At 43.3% G+C, this 26,804-nt stretch overlaps 2 protein-coding genes across 13 annotated transcripts in view; both read left to right on the top strand.

Moving 5' to 3' along the window:
• The window catches only part of sick (sickie), a 140,260-nt gene that overhangs the window by 107,655 nt on the left and 5,801 nt on the right, over positions 1–26,804 (top strand). For 8 of the 12 annotated variants that reach the window (XM_089864913.1, XM_089864911.1, XM_089864910.1 and 5 more), the window contains 11 exons: positions 4,234–4,251; positions 8,748–9,117; positions 9,200–9,499; positions 9,581–9,940; positions 10,079–10,591; positions 11,925–12,257; positions 15,757–15,913; positions 16,653–16,705; positions 17,219–17,317; positions 25,984–26,067; positions 26,153–26,348. In XM_089864913.1, coding sequence (XP_089721039.1) covers positions 4,234–4,251; positions 8,748–9,117; positions 9,200–9,499; positions 9,581–9,940; positions 10,079–10,591; positions 11,925–12,257; positions 15,757–15,913; positions 16,653–16,705; positions 17,219–17,317; positions 25,984–26,067; positions 26,153–26,348 — 2,483 coding nt within the window. The remainder of the gene's footprint in view (positions 1–4,233; positions 4,252–8,747; positions 9,118–9,199; positions 9,500–9,580; positions 9,941–10,078; positions 10,592–11,924; positions 12,258–15,756; positions 15,914–16,652; positions 16,706–17,218; positions 17,318–25,983; positions 26,068–26,152; positions 26,349–26,804) is intronic. The other 4 variants (XM_089864915.1, XM_089864914.1, XM_089864912.1 and 1 more) reach the window with 3 other exon arrangements.
• Positions 19,304–21,822, top strand: LOC149709560 (uncharacterized). Its single transcript, XM_089864923.1, has 3 exons — positions 19,304–20,397; positions 20,907–21,402; positions 21,482–21,822. The coding sequence occupies exons 1-3, from the start codon at positions 20,115–20,117 to the stop codon at positions 21,582–21,584; spliced, it is 882 nt and encodes a 293-aa protein (XP_089721049.1). The 5' UTR covers positions 19,304–20,114; the 3' UTR covers positions 21,585–21,822.

Here is a 26,804-nt window from a genome sequence, read left to right as displayed (position 1 = left end):
AACGTAGCCTTTGTCAGCATCCTCAGTGGTGTTTTGGTAGGGTCGAACGATACAAAAACGTCAACAATGCCCCCCCCCTGTGTTTTTGAAATAGAATCTAATTCATGGCACAAAGCTTCTATTTTTTAATGGCGCTAGGCGGCAGCCCTTAATAATCTCCCGCCCCAAAGATAAGGGCGTGCGCGAGGTACTATGGGAGATGTTCATTCAGGGTTCGTACGGAACCTGGATAACCTGGAAAAGTCAGGGATATGAAAATTAGGGGAAAAAGTCAGGGATAAGTCAGGGGTTTAAAGGTTTTTCCTAAAATGTCAGGGATATGTCAGGGATTTCGTTTGGTATATCAAACCATGCTTCGATAAATACTAAATACATGACAGGTGTGATGAAGTGGGCTCCGGTAAGCACCTTAAAATGGTCAGGGATATTGCCAAAATTTGGTCAGGGATAACCAGGAAAAGTCAGGGATTTTCAATGTAAAAATTTAGTACGAACCCTGTCATTGCCACGCATGGTCAACCAATATTTACGCTCCATCTCACCTCTCTTCTCCAAGGTTCAATAAGGGTTTGATGTAGTAATGGGGGGGGGGTCGTTTAGGAGGGTGTGGGGTCACCGCTAGGCGTCGCTATTCGTAATGGGTATTCAAGATTTATTCAATTCATTTCACGATGATAGCGTCGTTTTATAAAAGTAAACGATTGAAGTCGTTTAAAAGCGTTTAGGGAATCATTTCAATTTATTTTTTTTGTTGCGTAAACGCTCGATCCCATAATGCTGCAAAATATTGAACGAAATCCCAAGTTTTTCATTTATTTTGAGGTACGAGAATGAAGGTTAAAATATACTTTCCGCTTCGTAATATTATTATTGGTCCCCTTCAACTTCATGACGTAGGGAAATTATTTGGCATACAAAGTACTTATCATTGAAGACTATTACGATCATTAGGGCTATTATTGCGATAAGACCAAGCGGTAATAACATAAGATATGTTCCATCCATAAGTTTGTAATGTCTGGTAACTTAGAAACTGGAGCTTGTAATTTTGAAGTGAGTGAGTGAGTGAGGTAGGTCATAGATTCAGGGTGGTAAAGCGAGGGAGGCCTGGTGGGTGAGGTGGCGCTGCTGTCAAATTTGGGCTTAGTAATGCAGTGACTAAATAGGACCTAGATGGAACTTGGAAGTCCTGCATGCAAAATTAATTAACCACCACCAACCGAGTGTAGTTAGGACTTCAATTGACTCGCTTAATTGTCGTTCTCCTTCTCGAACTAGTTATCTCGAGCTGCTCTAAGTCCATCTCAGTAGCATTACGAACTCATATAGAAAGTGTCATACTTATGGAAGGATATCTTATAAACTTATGTTACCACTTGTTGTCGGGAAAGATGACAACTCAATTATAATTAAGTTATTAGCCTCTTTTGCTTTTTTCTTGGTTATTTGTTGTCAACAATGGCCAAATATTTCAATCTCTTCTCAGACGGACAGTTAGGTAGATCATTAAGTATCTCTTTGTGTCTAAATGACTTGGCATTCATCAGAACTAACCCCTTAATGGCGGGAGGTCATAATCATTACCCTCTTCCCCACCCCCATTCCGGACCATATTTTCTTCCTCCTTAGTATACCGTCTCTTTGTGCTCACCGAGTTTCTTTCGCCTTGCTTCATCTATTGTGTCCGCGCGCCTAAAGTGGCTTCATCCATCCCAAGGCTTAACGTAAATGTCTTCATTTCCAAGGATAGCTAATTGGTCTCTTTCTTACCTAAGGGTATTCTTCCGCCGTACGTGCATGGTGAAGCTATTCAATCACGTCCCTTAATTGCCCTCGCCGTCGTCTTATTTTGTGTCAAAGACCCAAGTCCATTGTTTTTATTAAGCCTCATCTGATTTGGAGATAATTTCCGTAATTACTCCAGTCTTTCAAGGTCAATCCATATTTAATTGAAGTTTTAAACTAGGCCTAATTCATCTCTAAAACACGGATACTTCATTTTCTATACAAAGCGAGATAGACCAAAGGAGTCTTATTATTTTTTTGTCAAGAAGCGATATTTAGTTTATTAGGGAGAAGGTCTAAATTCGTCTGCACATATCCAGCTCATTATCTCCAGTCCAAACGTAGCCTGTCCGGAGTTAATCCCCGCCTCGAAATTACAACCAACATCTCATTGGTTCTTGAAAACGAAGTCAGCGCGGCGACGCGAATGACACTTGTATTTTCCGACTGAGGAGAGTGTAGCGAAATAGCCCGGTGGCCTCCTTTTACTCCCCCCCCCCTTGTATTTTGAAAGGGGGACTGGGACTATGGACCGCGGTAATACTTAAGGCATCTTTTACCTTCTCCCTAATAAACTAGATATCACTTCTTGGCAATAAGATGGCATACTGATTCACAATGAACCCAACACGCTATGAATTTACTGTGTGGGTCAGGTTGCCTACTTATGCCCAAAGACCCCAAGTAATGGAGGAAATTGGTTAACGTTAACTTAACAACACGGCCTTCACCGAAGTTAACCCTGAGTGAAAACTATAATTGACAATTTCATTGATGACGTATATCAGAGTTTGTTCGATTATTTTTATTACTGACTGGACTTCATTCCCTTTAATGTTGGGTTCGTCCGTCTCGGTCTTCAGACGGCCACGGATATGATAGTGGCGGCTGAACTTTTAATTGCCATTCCTTCCTTTCTTCCCCCGGCTACCGTTAATGTCCGTTTCCCCTTAACGGTAATGAGAGGACGTGGGCGGGGGGGGGGGTTGTGCACAGGATTCGTGAGGGGAAATCTGCACTAGGTTCCTCCGTTCCGTTATTACCTCTTGGTATGTCAGTTTCCTCAAATAGTACCGGCATGCATTGCGGCCCAAGGAAAGAAGCCAATGTAACACACTGCACGCCAACCAACCCCATTCCCCTTCCTTCGCTTCCTCTACATTACGTTCGTGCCCTGGCCACATGTACAGGGTGTTGCGAAAAGGGTATTTTATTATAGGAGCGAAGTATGCAAGTGGGATGGAAATAATCAATTTTGAGAATCGAAAATGTACCTCTATACTTCTATGATCAGCCGATTTGGTTCCCGCAAGGGATGCACCACCCTAACACAAGTTAAGATCATGACTCCATTAAAATTTAAGTGAGATACTGAACACCAATGATCATAACTTGTGTTAGGGGGTGCATCCCTCGTGGGGGCAAAATCGCTGGTCATAGAAGTATAGAACATTTTCAATTCTCAAAATTGATGATTTCCCATAGTTTAACCATGTCCCACTCAATGGAACACCCTGTATGTTTAAGAGCGCCTGGGGATTGTTGCAACTCCCTCGATCACCCTGTATATGGAAGTGTTATAAGTATCAGAATGGCATCATTGCCTTTGGATGACATGGAAGAATGTCTATGGTTATACAGTGACAGTCCCTTCCTGGACTTACTGCCCATCCATCTTAAAGCACCCCTGCCTGCCGCCGCACAACCATCGTTCCCTCTCTCACTAAATCATGGTTAGCCGCTCCTCCACGTCCCATCTTGTTTGGCAGCAGCGACGGTGGCGCCCCTGACGTCCGTCCATGAGCGCGAGAACGAAAATGTTTCATTATTTAAATCGAGAATGTAGCGTAGCCGGCAACTCACTTACAAGATTGCCTTTATTTATGATACGTCTGCTGGACTCGTATTGATTTAGATGGTGGCTAAGGCTGATGCTTGAACAGTCGTGTTGTGTTCACTTAAGGCGTCGAAAACAAGGGGGTTCGCGCTTCTTTAAACATTGAAATGCCGCTTTTTCACTGCGAATTGTCTAGGGGGGGGGGTGAAATAGATTTTGGTGTTTGAACACCAATTGTTGTTGCCTTAAGGCAGAACACGTGGTATGTAGGTAGGTGACAAAGATGGTAGACACATGGGTGACACGCGACTTCTGGTAGTCTATTCTGAAGTCTTAATGTTTCGTCTCACATTCTGAAAAGGGTTATCGTATTTGTTAAGTGACATTATAGTCCACGATGTAATTGTAAGCTTACGTTTTTTTGGTCAATTATTTTTAATTTTAATTAATGTTAATTTTATTTATTGTTTTGATTTTGTTTTATGTGTCCACCCCGTTTTGTTTGGTTTTACACAAAATGCACACACACACGTCACGTCACCTTGACCTCTCACACGCAATTGTACATCACCAACCACTGCACTTTACCATTTCGACCTGCTATACAACAGTCAAGGTCGCCTGCCACGGTAAGTCCAACTGACTGACTGACTTTCATGTCAGTTAAATAACAGAAACCTCGCTGGCTGCACCTTTGCAAACTACTGGTATAACCAGGAATACATATAGTTAATAGGAATTATTATGGGATACCATATATCCCATGTTACGCGGGTTTGTGGGCGGGGCCTGAGCTGCTATCGTTAGTTGGTAGCAACGCGAGTTCCCAGTCGCGTGCGCAAGATTCAACGCCTTGGGAGATAGATTCGTCATTCATAATGATTAGCCTAGCTCCTCCCAGAAAATCCGCCTAGATACGTTAGGTGAAAATGGAGTCTACGCAATGATTACTAGTAACTGTATATATTCCTGGTATAACTATAATTGCATGGCTTCTAACGCTGCCAAAATATTGCTGAAAAGCGGCCAATATATTTGACTGTTTTTCAGCGTGTTGGGTAGTATGATATGCCTAGTTTAGTTTTAGTAAAGTTGGATTTGGTTTCGGTGTAGGTAAGGCTTAGGTTATGTTCAGGGGGTTAGCCACGTCTTGCGTGAGTTGGCCCAGCCGCCCAGATGCTTGGAAATTTTGGGGAATTGTATTGTTGTTAGGTTTCATTGACAATCATTTGAGTAATTCTCAAGGAGGGGAAGGGTTTAGGGGGGGAGGGTGGCTCTTACGTAAAAATGAAGCATTCTTAAAAATGCTATTGTGTTCGGTTCACTTTCTTTCTCCTCTCCTTTGTTAAAATCCTGAGACGCCAAATGAAAAATGTATCTTCTTGCATTTTATGATTTTATATAAAAACCGAATTTAGCATTCACGAGAGGTTTCTCCCCCCCCCGACAACAACCCCCCCTTTTCCACAATGGTTTGGTATCGTCCAATAACACTCTCCCCCCCCCACATACCCCCTAGCTTACCGCTCGCCGAACCTCAGCCCTTAAAGGACTAGTATCACGATAAATCTCACTCCATAGAGAACGTAAAGTAAAGCGGACGACATGTTTCAACCAATGAGGATGTGACTTGTATAGATAGTATGCACTAAAGGGGCTAGGGAAATTTCATCCCCAGTTTCTTAACTTGAACCGTGGGCGTTTCGGAGTTGCCAGTAATTTGTTTTTAGAGCATCTCGGGTAATTGGACGCTGAATGATAATTGAATCGAACAGCTTTTTAGTCTGGTTTGGATAGCGATTATATTGTACTCGCAAATGACTGGCAACACTTGTAGGCAATCAGCCAATGGGAAATGAAGGGTGAGACATTCTCTGGTACATTGGTAAGGTGTCTGTTTATCCTCTATGACGATACAGACATTAGGGAATACCATTTTAGTATCGAAACATACAAGAGGGGGAAGGTCCTGATCCCTCGCCGTCTCCGCGTGATCTCGTGATCCCGTACAGCGCGGGCGCCGTAACGCGAGATGGAAGGTAGTTTTACCCCCGTGTCTTCCCCCACTTAGTAACATGGAAGTGGTGTTCTGTCTCGCGACGTGAGGCTGTTCCTTTGCCGGGAACGTCTCTTCGCCAGCGAGTGGCAATCTGCAAAGCGTGGCTGCTCGAATGGGGAGCTTCCAAGCCGGGGGTAGAGAGTTGAGCAGCAGCGGGCTGAGCGGGGAAACAAAGAGTAGGGATATGGTGGAAGGTAAGAAGGGGGTAGGGGAGGGGGAATCCGTTCGATGAACGTCGCACGCACACGCACGCTTGCTCAGATAGGAGAGAGACAGGACACCAAACGAGAATCCCCAGTAACGCCGCCACCGCGCTAGCTAGCTAGTCCGTGGACCCATGTAGTAAAGTAGACACCACCCGTGTCCTCCTAGTCAACCTTAACCCTCGGCAACACACTGAAAATATATCAAGTGAAGAAATCCCTTGGATTTTGGGAGTTGTCTATATACCCACTGTCTTCACTTTTTGACCATTGGTCAAGCGTTTAAATTTGTGTCGCGTTGATTGGTGGTTTTAAAATGGATACGCGTAAATTGTGCCAAGATGAATTTGGATAAATTGTTTGTTGTTGTTGTTGTTGGGCCCCCGTGAAACCGCGTAGTTGTTGCTCGGGTTGCTCGGTCAATTAGGGCCTCGCGCCTTGTGGTTTTTGGGAAGATGTATCGCAGACGCTATCAAGATTACGCCAGCAGGTAAGATACTCCACCACACTTCCCTTCCTCGGTCCTCGTTGGCTGGCTTCCGAACCAGTTGCTTACTGTTTCCTTCAACATTACATTACCCTGTTGTGGGGGTTTCAACCTGGGGGTGGTAGTATAAATTGTGACGTTTAGGCTTAGCTCGCAGTTGCTACGATTGCGTTTTATCAATTCGTATTGCCATGCATTTTTTTTTGCAAAATATTGGCCGGAGTAATTAACTTTAGTTCGTATTTATTAAATTATTTCGTGATTTCGAAATAGTTTCGTATATTTATTGGCCAAGGATTTGTTTAACCGCTTGTTAATTAAATTTAATTTAGTTTAGATTTTGATTTGCGCCTTTGAAGATTGCGCCAGATTTAGAATTGGAAACGTGAATTAATTATTTTGACCTTTAGGCTTAGTTCGATATATTGGAAATGGATTTGTTTACTTGTTTACCAATTAAAATAATTTAGTTCCTTTAATTCCTTTTCAAAATCGCGCCAGCTTAAGAATTATAACGTTAACAAGGACTTCGGACTACTTCCGGTTGTGTACAGTGAATCTTAAGCCGCGTTCACACTGGACACTTTGAAAGCTTTTTGAAAGATCGAAAAATTATGCAACATTTTGTTGTTAAACTATAAAGAGATATTTTATGACCGAGAAAATGTTTACGATAAATATGGTTTAAAAATGTATTAGGACTTTTCAAAAACGGTTTCAAATTGTAAACGTGGCTTTAAACAGCCTTTTCAAATCGTTCCACCATCTCTTATAGGTCGGTTATTGATTTGCGGGCTAATGACGGACTGTTGGCGAGCAATTTTTTCGAAAATAGCGTCCACTATGATTTTATAGACTAAAGTATTTTTTTAGGTCAGCTCAATCTGGATAATGACGTAAATGAACGTTTCTCAATACCGTCCCGTCATGCATTGTAACTAGCCTTTTATTGAATCGAAGAAAACGCTAAACGTTATTTATAGACTAGAGAAATAGTCATTTAAAAAAAAACAACTTGAAATTGAAAATTCTAAACTAAAATCTGAACGATAAATTTCGGCTCTTTCAGTTCAGTGTTAAGGAATAATTGAAGGAACACTCTAATGAGGTGTAATTAATTAAACCTTAGGTCTTTTATGACGTTGCATCAACACGTGCTTGATATTTCCATTGTTTCATTGACCCAAAGTTCTTTGTTTTTAATCGTTTAATTATTTAAAAGGATATACCTACGTCATTTTAAAATTGTTTTAAATGTTGGCGTTTGGTTTTTGGCTAAACAAAGGCTTGTCGGAAATGGGGTTAGCGCGCCTTTTTTTTACTCTCGTGCAAAGGGGGGAACGGGGGGGATAGTGAGTGAGTCGTCACGCGCCATTGAGATATTCGGGCGCCAATTATGAGTCAAACTTACTTACAGTCTGTACTTAAAACAAGAGTGCCACTCCCCTCCATTCCCGCTAACACGCGGCGGCAGTACCAACCCCACCCCTTCCCTCCCCCCACTATTACTCGAGACATTATATAACTTAAAACCGGAATAGATTTAATTTTAGAAGTAGGAATGGAGAAAAGAGTAATGTGGGCGCGTGTCCCGGACCCCCTTCCACGGGACGGGGGGGGGTCATAGCGACAGAGGTAAAAAGGAATTGCGTATTTTTCGCTGTCCCCGTCAGCAACGTAGTCATCAAAACGAAGTTTAAACTTTTCGTTATGTGTTGGAGGAAGGGGCTCTACACTGGGCTATGAGTCGGACTGAAGTCAATACTAACCGTTCTCCATTCCTATTTCTAGAATTAATTCTATCCCTGATATAACTTAAAACATTTAATGCGCATTTAAAATAATATAGAGCTATCTGAGTTGTGACGTCAGTTCTAAGGTAAAGCGTCAGGGGCTAGCTTTGGAGAGTGGGCGGCCGTGTTGGTACCGCTTATGGGAAAATAGCATGAGTGACGTCACAGTAAGGCTTCTGAGATAGCTCTATTAAAACTTTAAAAGTCTTACGGTGATTTTTAAGGTTTTTTTTGAATTATAATTATTGGCTTAACGTTAGGGGGGAGATTGTGGGGCCAAACGGATGTGTTATTTCTTAGCACGCATCATTCGTTCCGCTTCCTCTAAGCCCTTCTCCCCGCTGTCTCTGTTGGCTGCGTCTCGATTAATGACCTTAATTGAATGCAAATTAGCTAACTAAAAAAGTCCCGCTGGCGAACCAGACGCCATTAATTAAAGGACTCGCTTACCAACTGAGTGGTCGTCTTGCGTTTGCTGTCTCGAGGCTCCATTAATTAGCTAGCGCGCTTGTCTTTTCGACTGCATGGCCTGGATATCTCTTGACGCCCTCGAGGTTTAATCGAAACCTTTGTGATCTCTTAGTTTGGACGACAGTAGTTCCATCAGTAGCGGCATCAGCGACACCATCAACGAGTTCAGTACGGACGACAACCTGACGGGTTCCTCTCTCAGTTCGGAACCCAATAATCCGTACGGCAGTTTGAAACGGGGAGGACGCGAATCCAGTCACGGACACGGGAAAGCTACGGGAGTGACGTTGTCCGGGGAACATCATCATAGACATCACGAAAACAACCATTCCGAAACCAACTCGCGATCCTCTTCCAGGAAACACAACGCCGACAATCATCATCATCATGGAAACAACGCCACCCCCTCCTCTTCTACCAATTCCACTTCCGGTCAAAGGATCTCCAAGAGTAATGTCAAGAAAACTGATAGTTCCATGCAGGTACGTCGCCTCTGACTGCCCTATAGTAGTAGTAGTCCAACATTAGCCCATTTTAACGAGCTGTAATTGTGGCCCAATTCAGACTGAGTCTAGCGCGTTCCATCACTCTTCGGCCAGTTCGTCGGCCGCTTGGAAAAAGTACGCTCAACAACAGCAACAGGCGGCTCAGCATCAACAAGACGCCATCAACTCGCAGGTGCATGCCGCCCATCAAGCTCAACTGGGGCTGCAGAGCGCCGCCGGTGGCAAGAAGAAGGGTGGTTCCAGTTCCTCGTCCTCGGGATCCTCGGGCAAGAACAAGAGTATGGCTGTGGTCAACGGCGTCACCGACGCCTTCAAGGGGAAACCCTCCAAGTTGACGCTTTCCAAAGACGATCTCAAGGTAAGTAAACCACCACTTTGACCAACCATTTAAGTTGCTAGGATTGTACCACTGAATCGTCTCACTCTCGTGAACATTCAGAGACCGGCGGTTGAGGGAGGAAGTAACGGTAGCGTCAGAGGAAGCTGCGAATCGTTGCAGACGACGGGCAGCGGCGGGAAGTTGAGTTCGAGCGACAAGAAGGGACGCTCCTACTCCGTTTCGGGAACGGCCTCACCAGCGGCTCAAGGCCTGGTGGCTTACGGTCAGATCAAGAGGTCCTCGGGGTCGCTCAGCAATGGCAGCGTCATCGTCTGCGCCTCCAATGGGCCATCGTCAAAAACACAGAGTTCCTCTTCTTCCAAAAACAAGAACAAGTCCATCGATCTCAACTCGGTCACCGGAAAGAACACGCTCGAGAGGAAGGGCAAAGTCAAAGTGTGCGCCAATACCCAAACCACCGTAAGTTACTGTGTGTCCTCTATCTTGCATTAAAGTGAACTTTGACCCAACCATGTTGATAAATAATTTTTTTGAGCGTTTTATCCCAACATTGTTGATAAATAATTTGTTGCTCGCTTCCATTTTGCTTGACGCTAGGATCTGTACGCGACGGCTTTGTCTGACAGTGAATACAGCTCCTTGAGTCGCCGACATCCGACTTCCGGTGGCGGTGCCAGCAAGCATCAGTACATGTTGACTTCTCCAACCTTGGGTGGTTTACGCGAACGCGCTTACGGTGGCCGGGCTTCGAGTTTGACCAATGGCGGCGGGACATCGGCGGACTACGTGACGTTGGCCGGTCTTCATTCGTTAAGTTCTTGTCGCGAGACGCGCGGACCGCGTTTGTCCATCCCGGGTTCGGGTCGATTGCCCGGCGGCTCCGAGAGTGACAATTACGTCAGTTTGGATTTGACCTCGAACTACGGAGGATCGAACAGTCCCTACGCTTGGATTCGACCCGGTGGTGGCTCAATTAGTTCGGCCGCTTCGGTGGCTTCCGCGCCCGCTGGACGGTACTGCGGAAGTGGCAACGTCACGGGTGCTGGACTGACCGAAGCCGATAGCATGGAGTCCTTAGCCTCAGCCGGATCTACTGGAGTTCATAGTCAGGTCAGTGTACAGTTTGAAATGGACTTAATTACTAAAAAGGGAGGGTAATTATGGGACCAAAGTACATGAGTGGGATGGGTCCATGGGAAACCATGCAATTTTGAGTTGCACTTTCAACCATCCCAACATTTTTAACAAGGTTGGGGAACAAGACCTTAATTTCCTAAGAAATTTAGCATTTACGCTAATTACGGAAGTTATGGGTCGTACTTAAAGTTATTATGTTACGTAATGGATTAATCTTTTAAGGCCGGCATCAATTAAAAGGGTCCTTAAAACTTTTATCCTAAAAGCACCTAGCCGAACCTATCCGGGCCAAAAACTAAAAAACCCGTTAAAACAAATGACCAGCCCAAAATTCTCGCTAAGTGAATTAAAAAATCCTTTGAGGATACGTAGGCCTATGCCTATATGGGTTGCCGGTTGCTTGGGCTGCCCCCCTTTCCTTATCTCTCTGGAACCAGAGATCCCGGGCGGCCAGCCTTTTTTCCACACATTAAAGAGTACTAACGTCACTGGACACTAAACGCGAAGGTACCAAGCCCTACTTGTAACTTGGTAACCTACGTCCAGAAACTCTCCTGCCGCTACGTGATGATTATCGATTAGACACCGACAGAGTATCAAAACTCGAGGGACCAGAGAGGATAAAAGGTAGAGGAGTAGATAGACTCTTTCGCTTTTGACCTTACCAAAAAACGATGCCCTTCATTTGTCGGGTTATCCCCTCATTGGCTGATTGCCTTTTGTATTAGGCACTTCCGTATTGGTTGAGGCGGACTGTGATATGTAGCTCAAAAACATTTAACAAGAACTGAATGCAACTTAGTGTCTACTCCTCTACTGTATATCCTCTATGGTGTGTGCCTCGACCTTGTCTTGATAGTTAGTTTCCGGTTTATTGAAGGTTCCAGCTGTTAGTCGAGAGAGTTGGGAAAACAACAACTTCTTGATTGTATTTGAGACGTGTTATTCCGCGTACCACGTCTTTTGACCTCTCTCTCTCTCCCGCGACCCCTTGTTACACTTTGAGACCAAACTAATTTCGAAACAGCCCCAAAGTAAATCACGTACCATCGAAACTTTGGTATCAGGAATTTCCGTTGCTTAAACTTAATTGAATTGAATTAATAACCAGCTTATTATTATCGTATCCACTTTATGGACCATGGCTATCGCTGCAAGTAGACCACATTAACATTTGGGGGTCATCTTGACCTTTATCTCAAAAAGGTTGCCGAAGAATTAAAACTGTTTAGCTTTTATTTATTTATTTATTTGTTTGTTTATTAGCTTTTGCTTTTATTTGTATTATATTATCGTTGGTGAACAGGTGAATGTATCTCGCGCTTCGGGTAGCGGGGGTGGTCGTGGAGGCGGCGGTGGTGGAAGCCCCATTCCACCGTCGCCGGGGGGCTTGACGCAAGCGCGCCTGATGCTGCACCAACGGGAACTGTCTCCCTCACCGGGCGCCGGACACCGTCTCTCCAGGTCCAACTCGATTCGTTCGACCAAGTCCGAGAAGTTGTACCCTTCAATGTTGAGCCGGAGCGAAGTTGCCGTCCTCCCTAATGCGGCGTCCGTATCTTGCAACGCCCCTCAACCTCCCCAAAGCCTCAGCTCCCCCACCAACACCTCAACTTCCTGCGGTCTCACCTCCTCACAGGTATAACCCAACTTACCCCATCCCAACTAACCCGAGTCCCGACCCAGCTTGCTTTAAATTGTGTGCCTTTGTTTTTTTGGGTTTGTTTTGCCATGAGTTTGCCTTTTCTTTCTTTGAAGTTATTCTAACCTCAGATTCGTCCAAATCTCCCATTTTCAAATTCAAAACCAAAGACGCAGCAGTAACCCCTGTATCAAGGGAACGATACTGAGGCCCCGCCCCTTCGTTGAAAAGGGCCTATAACTAAAAGGGGAAAGACACGGGGTTAAAACTCCGCTTTCCATCTCGCTTTTTGGCGCCTGCGCTGTAGTCATTTTGTACCATCAGAGTTCGCAGAGCCGGATGGCAATTTATCTACCCCTTTGTACGTCCCGCCGATACTGAGAGTTGCCTACCTCCTATTTTTACGTCTATTACTGTCATCAGGACCTTTTTTTCTTATTTATCACTATCCCTTTAATTCTCCCCTAGTAGTTCCATTTCTCACCACAAGAGGGCGTCACTTTCCCGCGGCGTTGAAAAACATTTTTGGAATAAATTATTTTCGAGTAGCCTACTTAACTTATGCTATTTTATACTATATTTGGTTCTTTACCTCTCTTATTGGGGTTGTTATGAAACGGGGTACAAAGATCGAAAGATAATGTCGGCGGTTCAAAGCGGACAATTAAAATACCTTATTTTGAGGAGAGGGGGGCCTTGTATAATAAATATTGGGGGTAATGTACCCCAACAGATGAGAAATGAATACCTCCGACGAACAGAATAAATAAATAAAATTGTGCCGCTTGAATTTTCTACAGTACCTTATCATAAGTTTACTATAAACTTCCCCCTGTAAGTTCGACGCCGATAGCAAAAGATCGAACGGCATAAATTCATAAGATATGTTCATGTTCCATAAGTTTGTTAATCTCTTGGTTACAAACTGGAGCTTGTCACGAAGTGAGTGAGGTAGGTCATAGATTCGAGGAGGTAAAGCGAGGGAGGCCTGGTGAGTGAGGCGCTGCTGTCAAAGGGGGCTTAGTAATGCGGACTAAATAGGACATAGATAGGATAGGTCCTAGCTGCAAAATTAACCACAACCGAGTGTAGGACTTCAATTGACTCGCTTCCGTCGTTCTCCTTCTCGAACTAGTTATCTCGAGCTGTAAGTCTCTCAGTAGCATTACGAAGTATAAGTAGTGTTATACTTATGGAAGGAACATATCTTATCAACTTATGAAATGGTAATAAATACATTATCATAAGTTTATTAAGTGATCTCCCTTTGTAAGTTCGACTTGACTATCAAATTCAAAAATATTATGGCGTGTTTTCTTATGGGGGTCCTAGGACAGCTTATGGAACGGGGCGGGCGGGTATCGTGCCTGGAGATCGTTTTGGTTTAGGAGATTTGTTGTAACGAAAAAGTAGGCGTGTCCTTTTTGGTTTCGCGGATCTAGAAAATGGCCGCAAATTGGGACTTGGCGTGACCCCCGACTCTTACACGGCTTTCTCGCCACTGTCGCCAGCACCCTGAAAATGCACCCAATTCCCATTCTACCTCAATCCGGAATCAAATCCCTTTCAAGGTTGCCACCGACTATACCCTCGTCACTATCATCAAGAACAATTTCTTTCTTCACTCTGAATCTAAAGCGAACTCCTCTTTTGGGGCAGTTTCTTGACGCTTAATGGACATTAGAGAAAATATAGGAAGATGAATAGAGAGTTGGGTAGGCGTAAGGTACCTTCAAGGTTTGAGAAAAGCGTTCCATATCCGTTCCAAGTTAGGGCTATACGACCTATACTGCCGCTTTTGTTAGTTTAAAGTAAAACTTCAACTTAAAAGTAATATCATAAGTTTATAAGTGATATGTTCCATAAGTATGACACTCCGTAATGGTTAGAGATTTACAGCTCGAGGTAGTTCGAAGGAGAACGACGGAAGCGAGTCAATTGAAGTCCTACACTCGGTGCGGTTAATTTTGCATGCAGGACCAAGTTCCATCTGGGTCCTATTTAGTTTGCATTACTAAGCCCCAATTGACAGCGCCTCACTCACCAGGCGTCGCTTTACCTCCTCGAATCTATGACCTATCTCATTCACTTCATAACAAGCTCTCAGTAACCAGTGCTAAAACTTATGGAATGAACATATCTTATGAACTTATGGTTTAAAAAGTAATATTTAATGAAAGATTTTCGACTTAACGAAAGCGACTCCAGATTTAAAACTTCTACTCCTTTTGCTCTATTCTCTCTGCGGTGATCTTTATCAAACTGTACAGGGTGTTTCGCGCGTGCCTATACCAACACTATTAGGCGAACCTTTTCTCTTCTGAAATATTGGAAAATGAACGAAATATATTTTGCAGTCTTCAAGTACCCCCCCCCCCCCATGGAATCGCGCTGTCATTTAATCGTAGCAAGTGTTCTGTTTAGTCTCTCGAGGGTGTGGGGGGGGGGGGTGGCACCGCCATTTCAAACGTCATCATCAAGCGTCATTTATTTCTGCCGACAAAAAACTCGAGATTGTCCTTGATAAATCTCAGCTGTAGTTTCGAACAAAGAATCAAAACACTTTTATTTACCAGACAATTTTATTGTTCACCCCCACAACAACAACCACCACCATCAACGCGTAGTGAAGTTAACCACGCCCACCTAGAGCTAGCCGTTACGCGCTTGAGTACTCTAGATCTTGAGTTCGGCTTTGATGCGTCAAAACTCAAGTCCCAATGCCCCCTCTAGAAACACTTTCAGAGCTACGTAGAGTACGGGTTTTCATCAACTTGTATTTTCTCTAAGTTAGTAGTGCTCATTATAAAGTCTAACACACGTACGCTACTACTTGTTTCTCACATTTCCTCTCATCACTCACTCTCTCACTCAAGCGTGAATTTTAATTTTCATCGAGAAACTTCCAATTGCAGTCCCTTAATCTATTCAGTTTAATTGGCAATAGACCCTGGAATTCATAAGTCGGGGGGATGTATTACGTCACACCCTCCTAACTTCCAAGTCAGTTGGTATTGGCAGCCATATTGGTAGCTTTCAGATTTCCTTCCACATTGAATCCACCACCAATATGGCCGCCGTGTAAATTATCTCACATGATTCTTAGCTCCTCCCCCAAACGGAAGCTCTCTGTATGGGCAACAAGGACGGCAGATATGACCTCCTAACTCTTATTACCACGGTTTTGGCGACCATACTGGAAGTCGTCAACTTAGGCCATACAATTTAGACTACCAATATTGACGTCACGTCCCCGTAGCCCCTCCCCTCTCATTATCACTCTATGTTCCGTCTTAAGCAGACGATACTAGGCTCTCTCCCTCCCCCCTTCGCTTTTGAAAATGATCTATTTCTTAGTCGTTAGGTCTAATCTCTTCTCTACTCAGTCTGCTCTGGTATGGTGTGGTTTGATGGTTTGTCTTTACCATGATGACATTTTTCTATTGATTTTTTCATGTTTAATTTTAATGTTTGTATTTGTTGGTTTGTTTTGCAGGGTGGTCAGAGGTACATGTTCCCCTTGTCTCCGGTCAATCCGATGTCCGGTGGCGGCGGAGGAAGCGCCCTCTCTTACGGCAGCAGTCGCAGTTCGGCCGCCATGTCTCATTACATCGGCGGACTTCTCTCCCGAATCGGAAACAAGGAAGAAGATGGTATGACTCACTTCATTTTATATTTGGAGCCTCTCTTCAATTCTGTTATAGTCTTTGAGCGTCTTGGACTCTCACCCCAAAATTTGAGATGAAAATAATAATCATTTAAAATGAATTGGAAACAAACCCGAGGTGCTCAAACGCTATAATTTTTTTTCATTCTTATTATTTCGGCTACAATATGAAACTATAGTCTTTGAGCGTCTTGGACTCTCACCCCAAAATTTGAGATGACAAATAATAATCATTTAAAATGAATTGGAAACAAACCCGAGGTGCTCAAACGCTATAATTTTTCATTCTTATTGTTTCGGCTACAATATGAAACTATAGTCTTTGAGCGTCTTGGACTCTCACCCCAAAATTTGAGATGACAAATAATAATCATTTAAAATAAGTTGGAAAGATATCCGAGGCGCTTAAACGCTATAATTATTCATTGTTGTTGTTTCGGCTACAATCTGAAACTGTAGTCTTTGAGCGCCTTGGACTCTCACTCCAATATTTGAGATGAAAAATAATAATAATTTAAAATGAGTTGGAAACAAACCCGAGGTGCTCAAGCGCTATAATTATGTATTAATGTTCTTTCAGCTACAATCTCATACTATAGTCTTTAGGTGTCTTGGATTTTCACCCCAAATATTTAATTATGTGTTTTCCCACGTGCTAATTCAAACCTAGGTTTTAATTATCCATTTCGCGTTAATGATTAATGATTTCTTCTTGTTGAATTTAGTTCACGGATCGTCTCTGTCACTCGTTTCGACCTCATCCTCTCTCTACTCCACGGTAATTATCTCTCTCTCTCTCTCAATTACTAATCTAGCCGCGGGAGAAGGGGGGGGGCATTAAATTAACGGGCATGCGCTGTCGTACATTTCTAGTTCCACATTAATTTTTTAAAGAAAATTCTTTTTTTTAATTATTGTATAACATAATTTACTTTTCCTTATAAAATTTCGCTTTTGGCAAAACGCGATTTAAAAAAGAAAGGTCTCGACCTTGATATCCTAATTACGATTGTATTAATTATATTAATTATTATTAACTAACTAACAGACAGACAGACACATTAATAGTTAGGATTGAATTATATTTTAATGATAATGATATTTCAAGTGGCATGTTAGGCCTAAATAGACCATTATATTATAAATTAAATATCCTTGTTTTTTAGACGGGTCTTATCATAGCCTATATTAAGTTTTTTTTGGGGTTTTTTTTAGGTAGTGTTAAGAGTAATGATGATTGCAATTATGTAATTGTTGCTTTTGTCGCGTGTTGTTGCATGTCGTGGCGCAGGCCGAGGAGAAGCAAGCTCACGAGATCCGTAAACTACGCCGGGAATTGGAACAAGCGCACGAAAAAGTGGCCACCTTGACCTCGCAACTGACCACCAACGTAAGTCCAACCCAACCATTTCTCATCAATCTTAATTCCTTAACTCTAGGCCTATATCATAAGTTTATAAGTGATATGTTCCTTCCATAAGTCTGACACTACCTATACAAGTTCGTAATGCTACTGAGAGACTTAATGAGAGGTAACCATGACCTACCTCACTCGCTTCGTGACAAACTTATGGATGGAACATATCTTATGAACTTATACTATAATTAAGGGGAATGAAACATTGTTAATTGGCGCAAGTAAGCTGTAACGAGTTGGCTCTAGCTATAAGCATGCACCATTTCTTAATTAGACAGTTGCAATTATCTGTTAAGTGGTTTAATAGACAATTCCATTAAATACTCTAAGAGAAATCAACATACCGGAGTCTTATGTTATTCTCCTCTCGCCCAGAAACACCGCTAGAGGGAGGGCGTGTCGGCTATCCTCCCTCTGCGTGTAGTGAATTGGGGCTCCGTCTAGCGTTGCCGATTGACGCCAGGGAATAAACCGTTCTTTAAGTATTTAATGGAATTGTCTATTCGGTCTCGAAACTAGAAGGGGACTGACTTTCTTTGGGTAACGTATTTACTGTTACAAGTGTCAGTGACCTTTGCACTATAGTGTTGCTAGGGCCATTTAAACGACCCCGTCTCCTTGGCAATTCGAGTAAAGTTGAAAGGGCGCAAGCTCTCGCCTTTCAATGGGGGGTTAAAACTCTAGGAGCTTTGAATTTGAAGGGAAAATGACTGGTGTTATTGAGGCTGAGGCCCCCCTCGTCTGGGGTCGAAGCAGCGATCTTTATGTCCTATAGCTTTAGGGTTAAGGAAGCCCGTATTATATCTCGGGGGTGTCTGTTCTGTTGTTGCTATAAAAAGGCCTTTGTAAAACTCGTCCAGTGCCTTGCTGCACCACTAATATGTTTCGACCCGATAAGAGAATCTCAAAATTTCGGTTTCTACTACACTACGACGCGACATTCTGAACTCAGTGTCACTCTAAATTAAGCGAGGGGCTTCTCACTATAACTTAGTGAAAGCAGGAATACATATAGCTACTAGGAATCATAGCGTACCCATTTTCACTCAACGTGTCTAGGCGGTCTTCATGAGAAGTGCAGGATTATTCATTATGCATGATACGAATTTTACCTAGCCAATGAATTCAAATAACTTAGAAAGATGTCAGAATTAAGAGGCGTGACGAATAGTTCTCAAGCCCGGCCCACATAGAAATTAACATGGGGATATGAGGTCACAATTATTCCTAGTGGCTGTATGCATTCCAGGAAATAAAAAAAGCCGCAAATGATGATGACCAAATGATTTCGAAGTCAGGTGTAAAAACAAAGTGAATCTATTCTTGTCCGGTGACAGATGCGATAATTACTTATTTGTCCCGTCCCGTTTGACGTCATGACGTAACTCATAATGTTCCCAAAGTCTAGTCGTTAATTCTATTTGGGACGAAAACGCGTATACTGAAGAAAGAAAGTGCATATATGGTTAAAGTTGCCCTGGTACTCAAATTATTATCAAAGTAACTCTATAGCGTAGTGACACTCGGGAAGCCATCCCCTAAGAATCTATGGTATTTTAGTGTTGTCTTCGCTATACACTCAAGTTGAACGAACGTCATAAAAATATCGTTTCTCGCGCTTGGCGTCCTCGAGACCTCGTCTTTTCCGTTTCTCTGGTGCACGGCCTTCTCAATGCTATCTACCAACATCAAAGTGCCAGTGTACTAGTCCCTGGCCCTTCTTTCTTTCCTTATAAAGTTTCCGAAAGTTGGTCCGTCTTTCGTCTGCACTTTGGGTTAATCCATGTCTTGGGGGTAGAGAGAGAGAGAGTGTGCCGTATTCTGATCTGCCAAAGATCTATTACGATGGTCCCCCCCCATACCCGGGAGAGGGGAGGGGGGATACGATTTAAGAAACGCCAGAAGCCCTTCTTCTTTCTTGCCCCCCCCCTCTATATTTTTTTCTTGTGGCCTGTAAACTTTTTTCCCATCTTGGTTGGACTCGGAGATGTGTGGTGTGTACAGTTTTAGTTCGGTTCGGTGGCTTCGTCGGCGCTGCTGTGCTGTACGCGGAACGTTGCGTTTTAGAGGCTGACTTTTTTCGCGCTCATATACCAATATGGAATTATTATTATTATTACGAAATGATGTGTGCAGTTCACCACCACCACCACCACCAGTCTCTCAAACTTATTTCCCCCGTGAATTCGCCTCGCTGGTGCTGCTGGTGCTTGTGCATGTGTTTGTGGAGCAATCATCGGTCGAAGCCATCAAAACTCGCGGAGATCTTCAACGTTTGTAATTTCACGCTTGAACTTTTATTTCAAAGATCGGTTATAGTTATTTATTTACTCGCGTGAAAATCTATAAAGGTGACCCAAGTTCACGCGTAATAGATCTTCTTAAGGATCTTGGTGTGAAAAGTTGAAAACTCCGTTTATTTCCATTCCAAGTCGTCAAAGTTTGTTTTTGAAGTGCGTTTGATACAACGGTTCGTTTTAAACTCGTGGAGTCGATTTGGTTTTCAAGAAAGCGCGTTGTTTTGAAGGAAGAGCGCATGCGTGAATTATCACAAACTGAAACCGAGCGAGACGACCTAATTAAGGTGTTAAGGACGAGCCATTGCGGTTGTCACTCCCGTTAAGTGGCTGACCATTTTCGAATTTACCAGTCATCCGTGCCCCGAGTGACTGACTTATCGAGACAAAAAGACTTCAATTGTCGCCATGGAGTTAGAATCTCTCGGATTTGAAATTGAAATTGAATGACACCAAGCGGAAGTTAAATTTTGATGAAAGTGCTATCGTTCGAGGAGAGGATGTCTTGGACGTCGTACGAGCAACGGAGCTTTTCTCTGCCTCATCCTTTTAGGAAAAAGGCTGGCAAAAGCTGGGAGAAGAAGCGACGCTTGGAAGACAGTAGCGACCGGACTGTCAGTAACAACAATCTGTATTCGCTCAGGACTCACCTCAACGACAATCGATCCTCCTTGTCCACTTTCGCCTCCTCGCGACAACTCCAAGAATCCAAGTGGAAAGTCTACACTCGGAGTCAAGACGGAGCAACTTTCTACGGTATATACGACAACTGCAATAAACGCAACAACCATCTCTCCTATCATTGTCATTGAATGACTTCTCTCTTTCGTAAGCCTGGGCAGAGATTGACGCGTCCCACGGGTATGATGCTATATAATGTCACCGGTTGACCGGCGACAGGCTTTAGAGTCAAGGCCCATTCAGACTAGAGTACTATAATCTTACCTTCACGTCGATGAAGTCGTTGTTGGTATTCAAATGTCTTGACTCAAAAATATACGCGAGTCTTCTGCTGTGGCGTATCTGAACAGAGAAATGAAGGTACCGAAACGAAATTAATTATAGGCGACCGACGTTAACGTAAGATTGTAGTCTGAACGGGCCTTTAGTCTTACGATTGAGAAGTTAATATCAGGGTGGTATTTGAGCGGACTTAATTGCAGTTCGCGATAAAAATCATTTGATGGCAATGTTAATGAGAATGTATGGTACGTTGGTCTGCTGTGAGCGGTATTATGAGCCGAGTGTTTGGCGTCAAAATTTAGGTCTGGATAGCGTGGAAGACGCCCACTCTTGCATCGAGTCGGACAAGAGAATCTCTTTATTCGGGGGTTCCCGAGATTTGCCCGATTTCTACGGCGGCTCCGCTTCTAACCCCCAAGGAAACCCCGCCCCCAAGAACCCCGAAATAAACCTCCTCGACAAGTACTCGGAGGCCAACCGTGCGGGCGACATTCCCAAATTTTTTTCCGAGGAGAAACTTATTTCGTCCTCTAAATTGAACGATAACTCCATCGACAACTTTCTTCAGCTAGGAAAGTCCATCGATACTCTTCTCGAGTTGGACAAACATCGGAACCAACAGCGACGTGATTCTAACAACCTTCAGTCCAATCACATAAACAACAACAACAAAAACGAAGGGACGAGCAAAGTGGATAATAATAATGTTGTGGTCGATGTGACGCTGCATCCTTGCGGCGTTTGTTGTTGCTGCTACCAGAAGCGACTCAACAATCCTCCGCCAAACAAATTAGTTAGGTGTGAAGCAGTTCCTTTTATCAATTCTCATAGACTGTCAACCCCAAAACACCAGTCTGACAAAAATATCTTAATGCAGTGATGATGGCTGTCCTGTCATAGCTACTCCATTGACGGGAATTACCCACAAAATGGCGGCCGAAAGTCTTTGGTTTGGCTATGATCGGCCTGTCGGTAGTTAGCCTTAATACCATAATGACGACGTCTGGTCAAATAAACTCCGTCGTCGCACCATTAATTGGAATTACCCCCAAGATGGCGGCCAAAAGTCTTCGGCCAGTCTGCTTGTCGGTAATTAATCATGATGATGTAGCTATGGCCTTCCCGTTAAAGCTACTTCATCCTCGCACCCCAAAGTCTTTGGTCAGACTGTTTTTCGGTTGGTGCGTCTCTGAGATTTGATCTGATAGTCGTTGTTGTGAAAATTACTTAGGGAGCGTAACGCGTACAACAAGAACCATCGTTCGAGCACGTGTTCCGTGGGTGATTGGCCCATGAAATTGGAGCCCCTTTGGGAATGCTCCATCGGGGGTTGTGGCCGTTGTTACACGTGCGCCGCCGGACATCCCGCGCGCTGTTTAGACTTTCTGCGCATCGACACCACCCTGCAGCGACAAACATCGTGGACACCAGAATCCAAAGTTGTCAATTGGTACGACCGTAAACGGAGACCACCTTCTTGTCCGCAAGTACAGGTAAAACCCGTCAACGCCACAGATAAGCATTGAAGTTATAATAAGTGAAAGACGATGCGCAAGAGGTCGTCCGTGAAACAGTCCAATGAATGTTCTTAACTAGTGTTAGGGGTTTCCCCTATGGGTTATGGGGAAAAATCGGACATAGGAGTTACAACATTCTGATTCTTGACTCTAAGTTGATTTCAGATAGAACCCAGTCCCATAATTACCCTTTTTAACTATCCTACTGTTTTTGTATTCTTTCCCAAGATATTTGAAACGTAAAAACCCACTATGAGAGATTATGGGACAAGTAGGATCTCTAGTGCATTATTCTGTAGATTCAATGATAACCAAAAATGTCAACGGCCTAATTTAGTGGCTAATTGGTGGATGGAAAAGTGACAACTCGGGGTAGAGGTCTTCAATTTTGACGCGTTATTAACGTTGCATTTATTTGCGCCTAGTGTGAGGGCCCCTCGTGGAATGAAATGAAATGCAAGCGGCGGCGGCTTCGTCTTCTTATTGGAATATATTGTCAAGTATCATTGGAGCTCGAATTACCCGTTTATCGGGTGTTGTAGCGTCCCCCCTCCCCGGGCCCGGGGGAAACAAGATCAATTGAGAAACTAGTTTAAAAAGAGAGCGTCATGCAGTCAGTGTCTTTCCTTGAAGAACAATGCCCACCCACCCACCAACCCGCTTACACGCCTCCGTCAAAAGAAATTCTTTCTCAAATCAAATCGAGAACAAATTTGCTCTTTACCAAATACCGTCCTATCAAACATTTTGAAAGGCGGCTGCGGCGGCCATTTTATATTTTTATTATTGGATTCTAAAATAGTTCCTTTCATATTTTTATGCGAATCTGCCATTCTAGAGTCGTAACCTACTTGGATGTTACTGGCGTTATTCAATTAACTATAAACCTAATTAATCTTGGGTGTCGCGACAACTTCTTTTGACTCTCCAGGCTGATCTAAGTATAAATCAAGTCGCTTTATCTCCCCACACCTAGGCTATATGCTTCCAACTCTTGTTGTTGATATAATTTTAGGAAACATTTTTCGACATAGATAGTTTTCACTGCTGGGACTACGTAAAACTCCTTCCCCTCTCACTGAAGCGCGGTGTTGTCAGGCCCTCTTTGAGTCAAGTTGCTTGCTAGCCTTTCTCCCTTGCTAGCAATCTCTCGACTCATCAACGACCTGGCAACACTGGGGTAACGGTAGAAACCCCCTTTAGTGCAAACAATTTTTCGCTTTTGAAAGTATAGTCGCATCTAAATATAGAATGTCTAGATGTTCGTAACTTGTGTTGGGGGTTGTCCCTCTCCCTCGGGGGAGGGGGTAAAATCGGTCATAGGATTGATTGCCCAAAGAACCCTCCCATTGTACCTCACACCTAACACCAACACCCTGTATGTTAGAGAAACCATGAACCAAAAGCACAGTCTAAAATGAATGAAGTAAAAACCTAAAATACAGAGGCAGACCTTCTTAAGCTTAGTTTCGACTCCTCTCGCTGTGTATTCTCTCTGGGTAGAAGGAAATTGTTTCTTCAATGAATTCGGTTCCAAGGTTGAGGGAGCGCCCAAAAAACGTAGCGCTCTACTTAGGAATTATTTAAGGAATGATATCGTAGATTGGCGCGACTTGATTGGAACATCCTTGTTTGTAATCATTTGCAGCGTGGGTTGTTTTGAAGTTCTTTTTCTAAATTGGCATCTATGGTGACAGCCATAAGTAAGTTCCGTAGTCAGATGCCGCTACACTCCTCTGGTCGTCGATCGGGTTACACCGCAGCTGGACCAAGGTCACCCCCTAATAACCATAGGAAGCTGGGAGCCCTGACAATACGCGTGAATAAACATCCCTGTAGAAAACGCCCAAACAGAATAAAATGAAGTCATTTAAATATTCTCGTGAAGGGATAGCCCCCGTTACTTAGCATAATATCTAATAGTCCTTGAAAGAATAAAAAATTAAAGAATGTCTCAGCGAGAGTCAATTAAATAATTCCATCCTAATTAGGCTCGTAATCTTTGCGGTTCAACGCGTTATGTTAAACAAAATAATTGGACAGTTTTTTTACAAAAAAAAAAAAGGCTTAGCGTCCCATAGAAAAAGCATTAATTGTTATTTCGTGGTCCTCTCAATCAAATATCGTAAAACCACAGCGAAGTTACGTTTCTCGATTCTTTTAAATTAACCAGTAACTATCCAATGTTAAACCGTTGAAGTTTCATTAAGAACAATTAAGTTTAAGTATTTTAATTTTGGTTAATTTTTAAAAGCATAGATTTTAACTCGTGTTAGGTGTCTCCAGGGATAGATTTAATTTTAGATGCAGGAATGGAGAACAGAGTAATGTGGGCGCGCGTCGAAGTCCCGGACCCCCTTCCACGGGACGGAGGGCGGGAGGGTCATAGCGAGCGACAGAGGTAAAAAGGAATTATGTATTTTCTACCACCGTCCCCGTCAGTAACGTCATCAAAACGTGGTTTAAGCGAGCCAATAAGATAATTTGAAATTTTCGTTACGTGTTGGAAGGAGGGGCTCTATACTGGGTGGTCTATGAGTCGGACTGAAGTAAATACTAACCGTTCTCCATTCCTACTTCTAAAATTAAATCTATCCCTGGTGTATCTTACTGGCCATAGAAGTTGTTCAAGATCGGTCGTACCACCTTTTTTGAACACATTTGTATAATATGATGATTATTCTGTGGTACGCCAAAGCGACGCCGCGTTGTAAGAAATGCTAAACATTCCTTTGTTTCTTCTGGTGGGTGAAATATTTAATGTCGATTTTGATTTTACACGGGAAAACCTTTTTTCTTCGGTTCTGGGTGGCCCAATGGTTATTATTTCAGCAGGGGAGAGATAAAAAATGTTTGAAGGGTGCTAGCGTGCGTGAAATCGGCGGCGAGTGGTGGTGGGTGACCCGCCCCTCGGCCATAACCGACGCTGCTTGCTACACTATGTAGCCGAAATCGGAATATCTCAATCTGGAAAATGACTTGTATTTCTTTTTATTTTTTACCAATTTGTTTAATCGCTTCACTAGTGTCGCCTGACTATCAAGAGTGAGAGTGTAGGTACGCCCCAAAATATGCTAAACATTTCGCTTACCAAGTTAACCTTACTTCCTGTTAATGACTGTAAACCCGTTGACCTTGAAGTTAATTTAATCTTTGAGAGAAAAGAGTAAATCGAAGGCTTTCCTTCGATTTTTCTCAAAGAAATTCAATAAGTTATTAAAGAATAAATGGAGTGACAGGCGAACAATACCAAAGTGAAAATACAAGACGTTATCCTTGGTTTTTAATTTCAAATTAATTAAGACTTGGTGGTGTTAATTTATGTCGCTAAAGAAGTCAATTGTGAAGAATTTTGAAATTTCGTTTACGTACGTTTCGAGTACGTTTTTCAAAGGGACTGTAAAGTAGGCAAAAATTATTTGAAATACGTCACAGGCACCACGTGACTCCAAGATTCAAAGACTCCGTATGGAATGGGACTGGACACTTCGTCCTTGTTTCTTTTCGCGAGATAGCAGCTCGCCAATTCCACGAAGTACTAGTTTTCGAAATCAAACGAACTAAGCTAAGCTTCCTTGAACCACGCCTTTTCTCAGCACGTGCGTGTGACGTGCATCAAAAAACCTTACCCTCCCCCGCTGCATGCGTTCTTAATGGCTAGGGGTTCACCCCCTCCGTCCCAGCCTTCGAAACAAACCACTTCCAATGAGCCTAAATTTCGCTAACGTTACTGATATTTGGTTTATCATATTGGGGATGGGGAATGATATAATAAAGAGCAAAACACGCAGACAAACAAACAAGGCACTTTCTCTAATATAATATCTTTTAGTTAATTATCTCTGTTGTTTATGGGTTTTAGGCGCACATGGTAGCGGCCTTCGAACAAAGCCTTTCGAACATGACAACTAGATTGCAACATTTGACAGCCAGCGCCGAACAAAAGGTATGCACGTACTTAAATCAAGAAGAATCAGCACCATATCGTGGTAGTTAACGTCGTCTAAATCATTTTACGTCTTCGGTGGTAGGACTCCGAATTGATGGAATTGCGAACGACGATCGAGGCGTTGAAGAAACAGAGCGCGGAGGCGGGTCTGACGAAGGCGGCGCTGCAATCCATGCAAGCCGTGCAACGAAGTACGCCCTCTCCCGCACCCATCACCAACATCACCTCCGCCCCTCAATTAGTGCGCAGGCACACTTTTAACACCACTAAAGACTCCGGTGAGCCGCCCCCCTCCCTGCCCCGCCGGCAACGCTAGCTTGCAAAGGCCACTCCCCTTTCCCTTCTAACCTGAACTAACCATTGGTCCTAGTTCCCTTTCCCCATCCACGCCTCCTTTAAAGGGATAGTAGTGACCGTTCTGTACTTTTATTTTCGAAAATTTTCAAAAAAAAAACGACAAGTCATTTGACTATTATCCCTTCAATGGTTGGTATTTGTTTTCTTGGCGTCACTTTAAAAACGTCAGAACTATAGAAAGGTGCGATTAAGTCTGGTAGCTTGGCTTATACAGGGTGGCGTTTTGGCTTGGTTTTTAAGTTTTAGATTAATTAAGTTAACGTCAATTAATTTAATTATGAACGCCTTGTGGCAAATCATGAAAAGTTGCCTTGGTTTTTCTTGGGTGCGTTTTTAAAAGCGGGGGGTCTGCTTGTCGCTTGACACCCGGGTGTTCC

Source organism: Phalangium opilio, unplaced genomic scaffold, assembly GCF_054372755.1.
Source record: "Phalangium opilio isolate 3A_F unplaced genomic scaffold, DU_Popi_V2 ptg000013l_1, whole genome shotgun sequence".
In the NCBI taxonomy this organism is placed as follows: Eukaryota; Metazoa; Arthropoda; class Arachnida; order Opiliones; family Phalangiidae; genus Phalangium; species Phalangium opilio.
The sequence above is the reverse complement of the archived record's forward strand: the minus strand, read 5'-3'. Positions and strand labels throughout refer to the sequence as shown.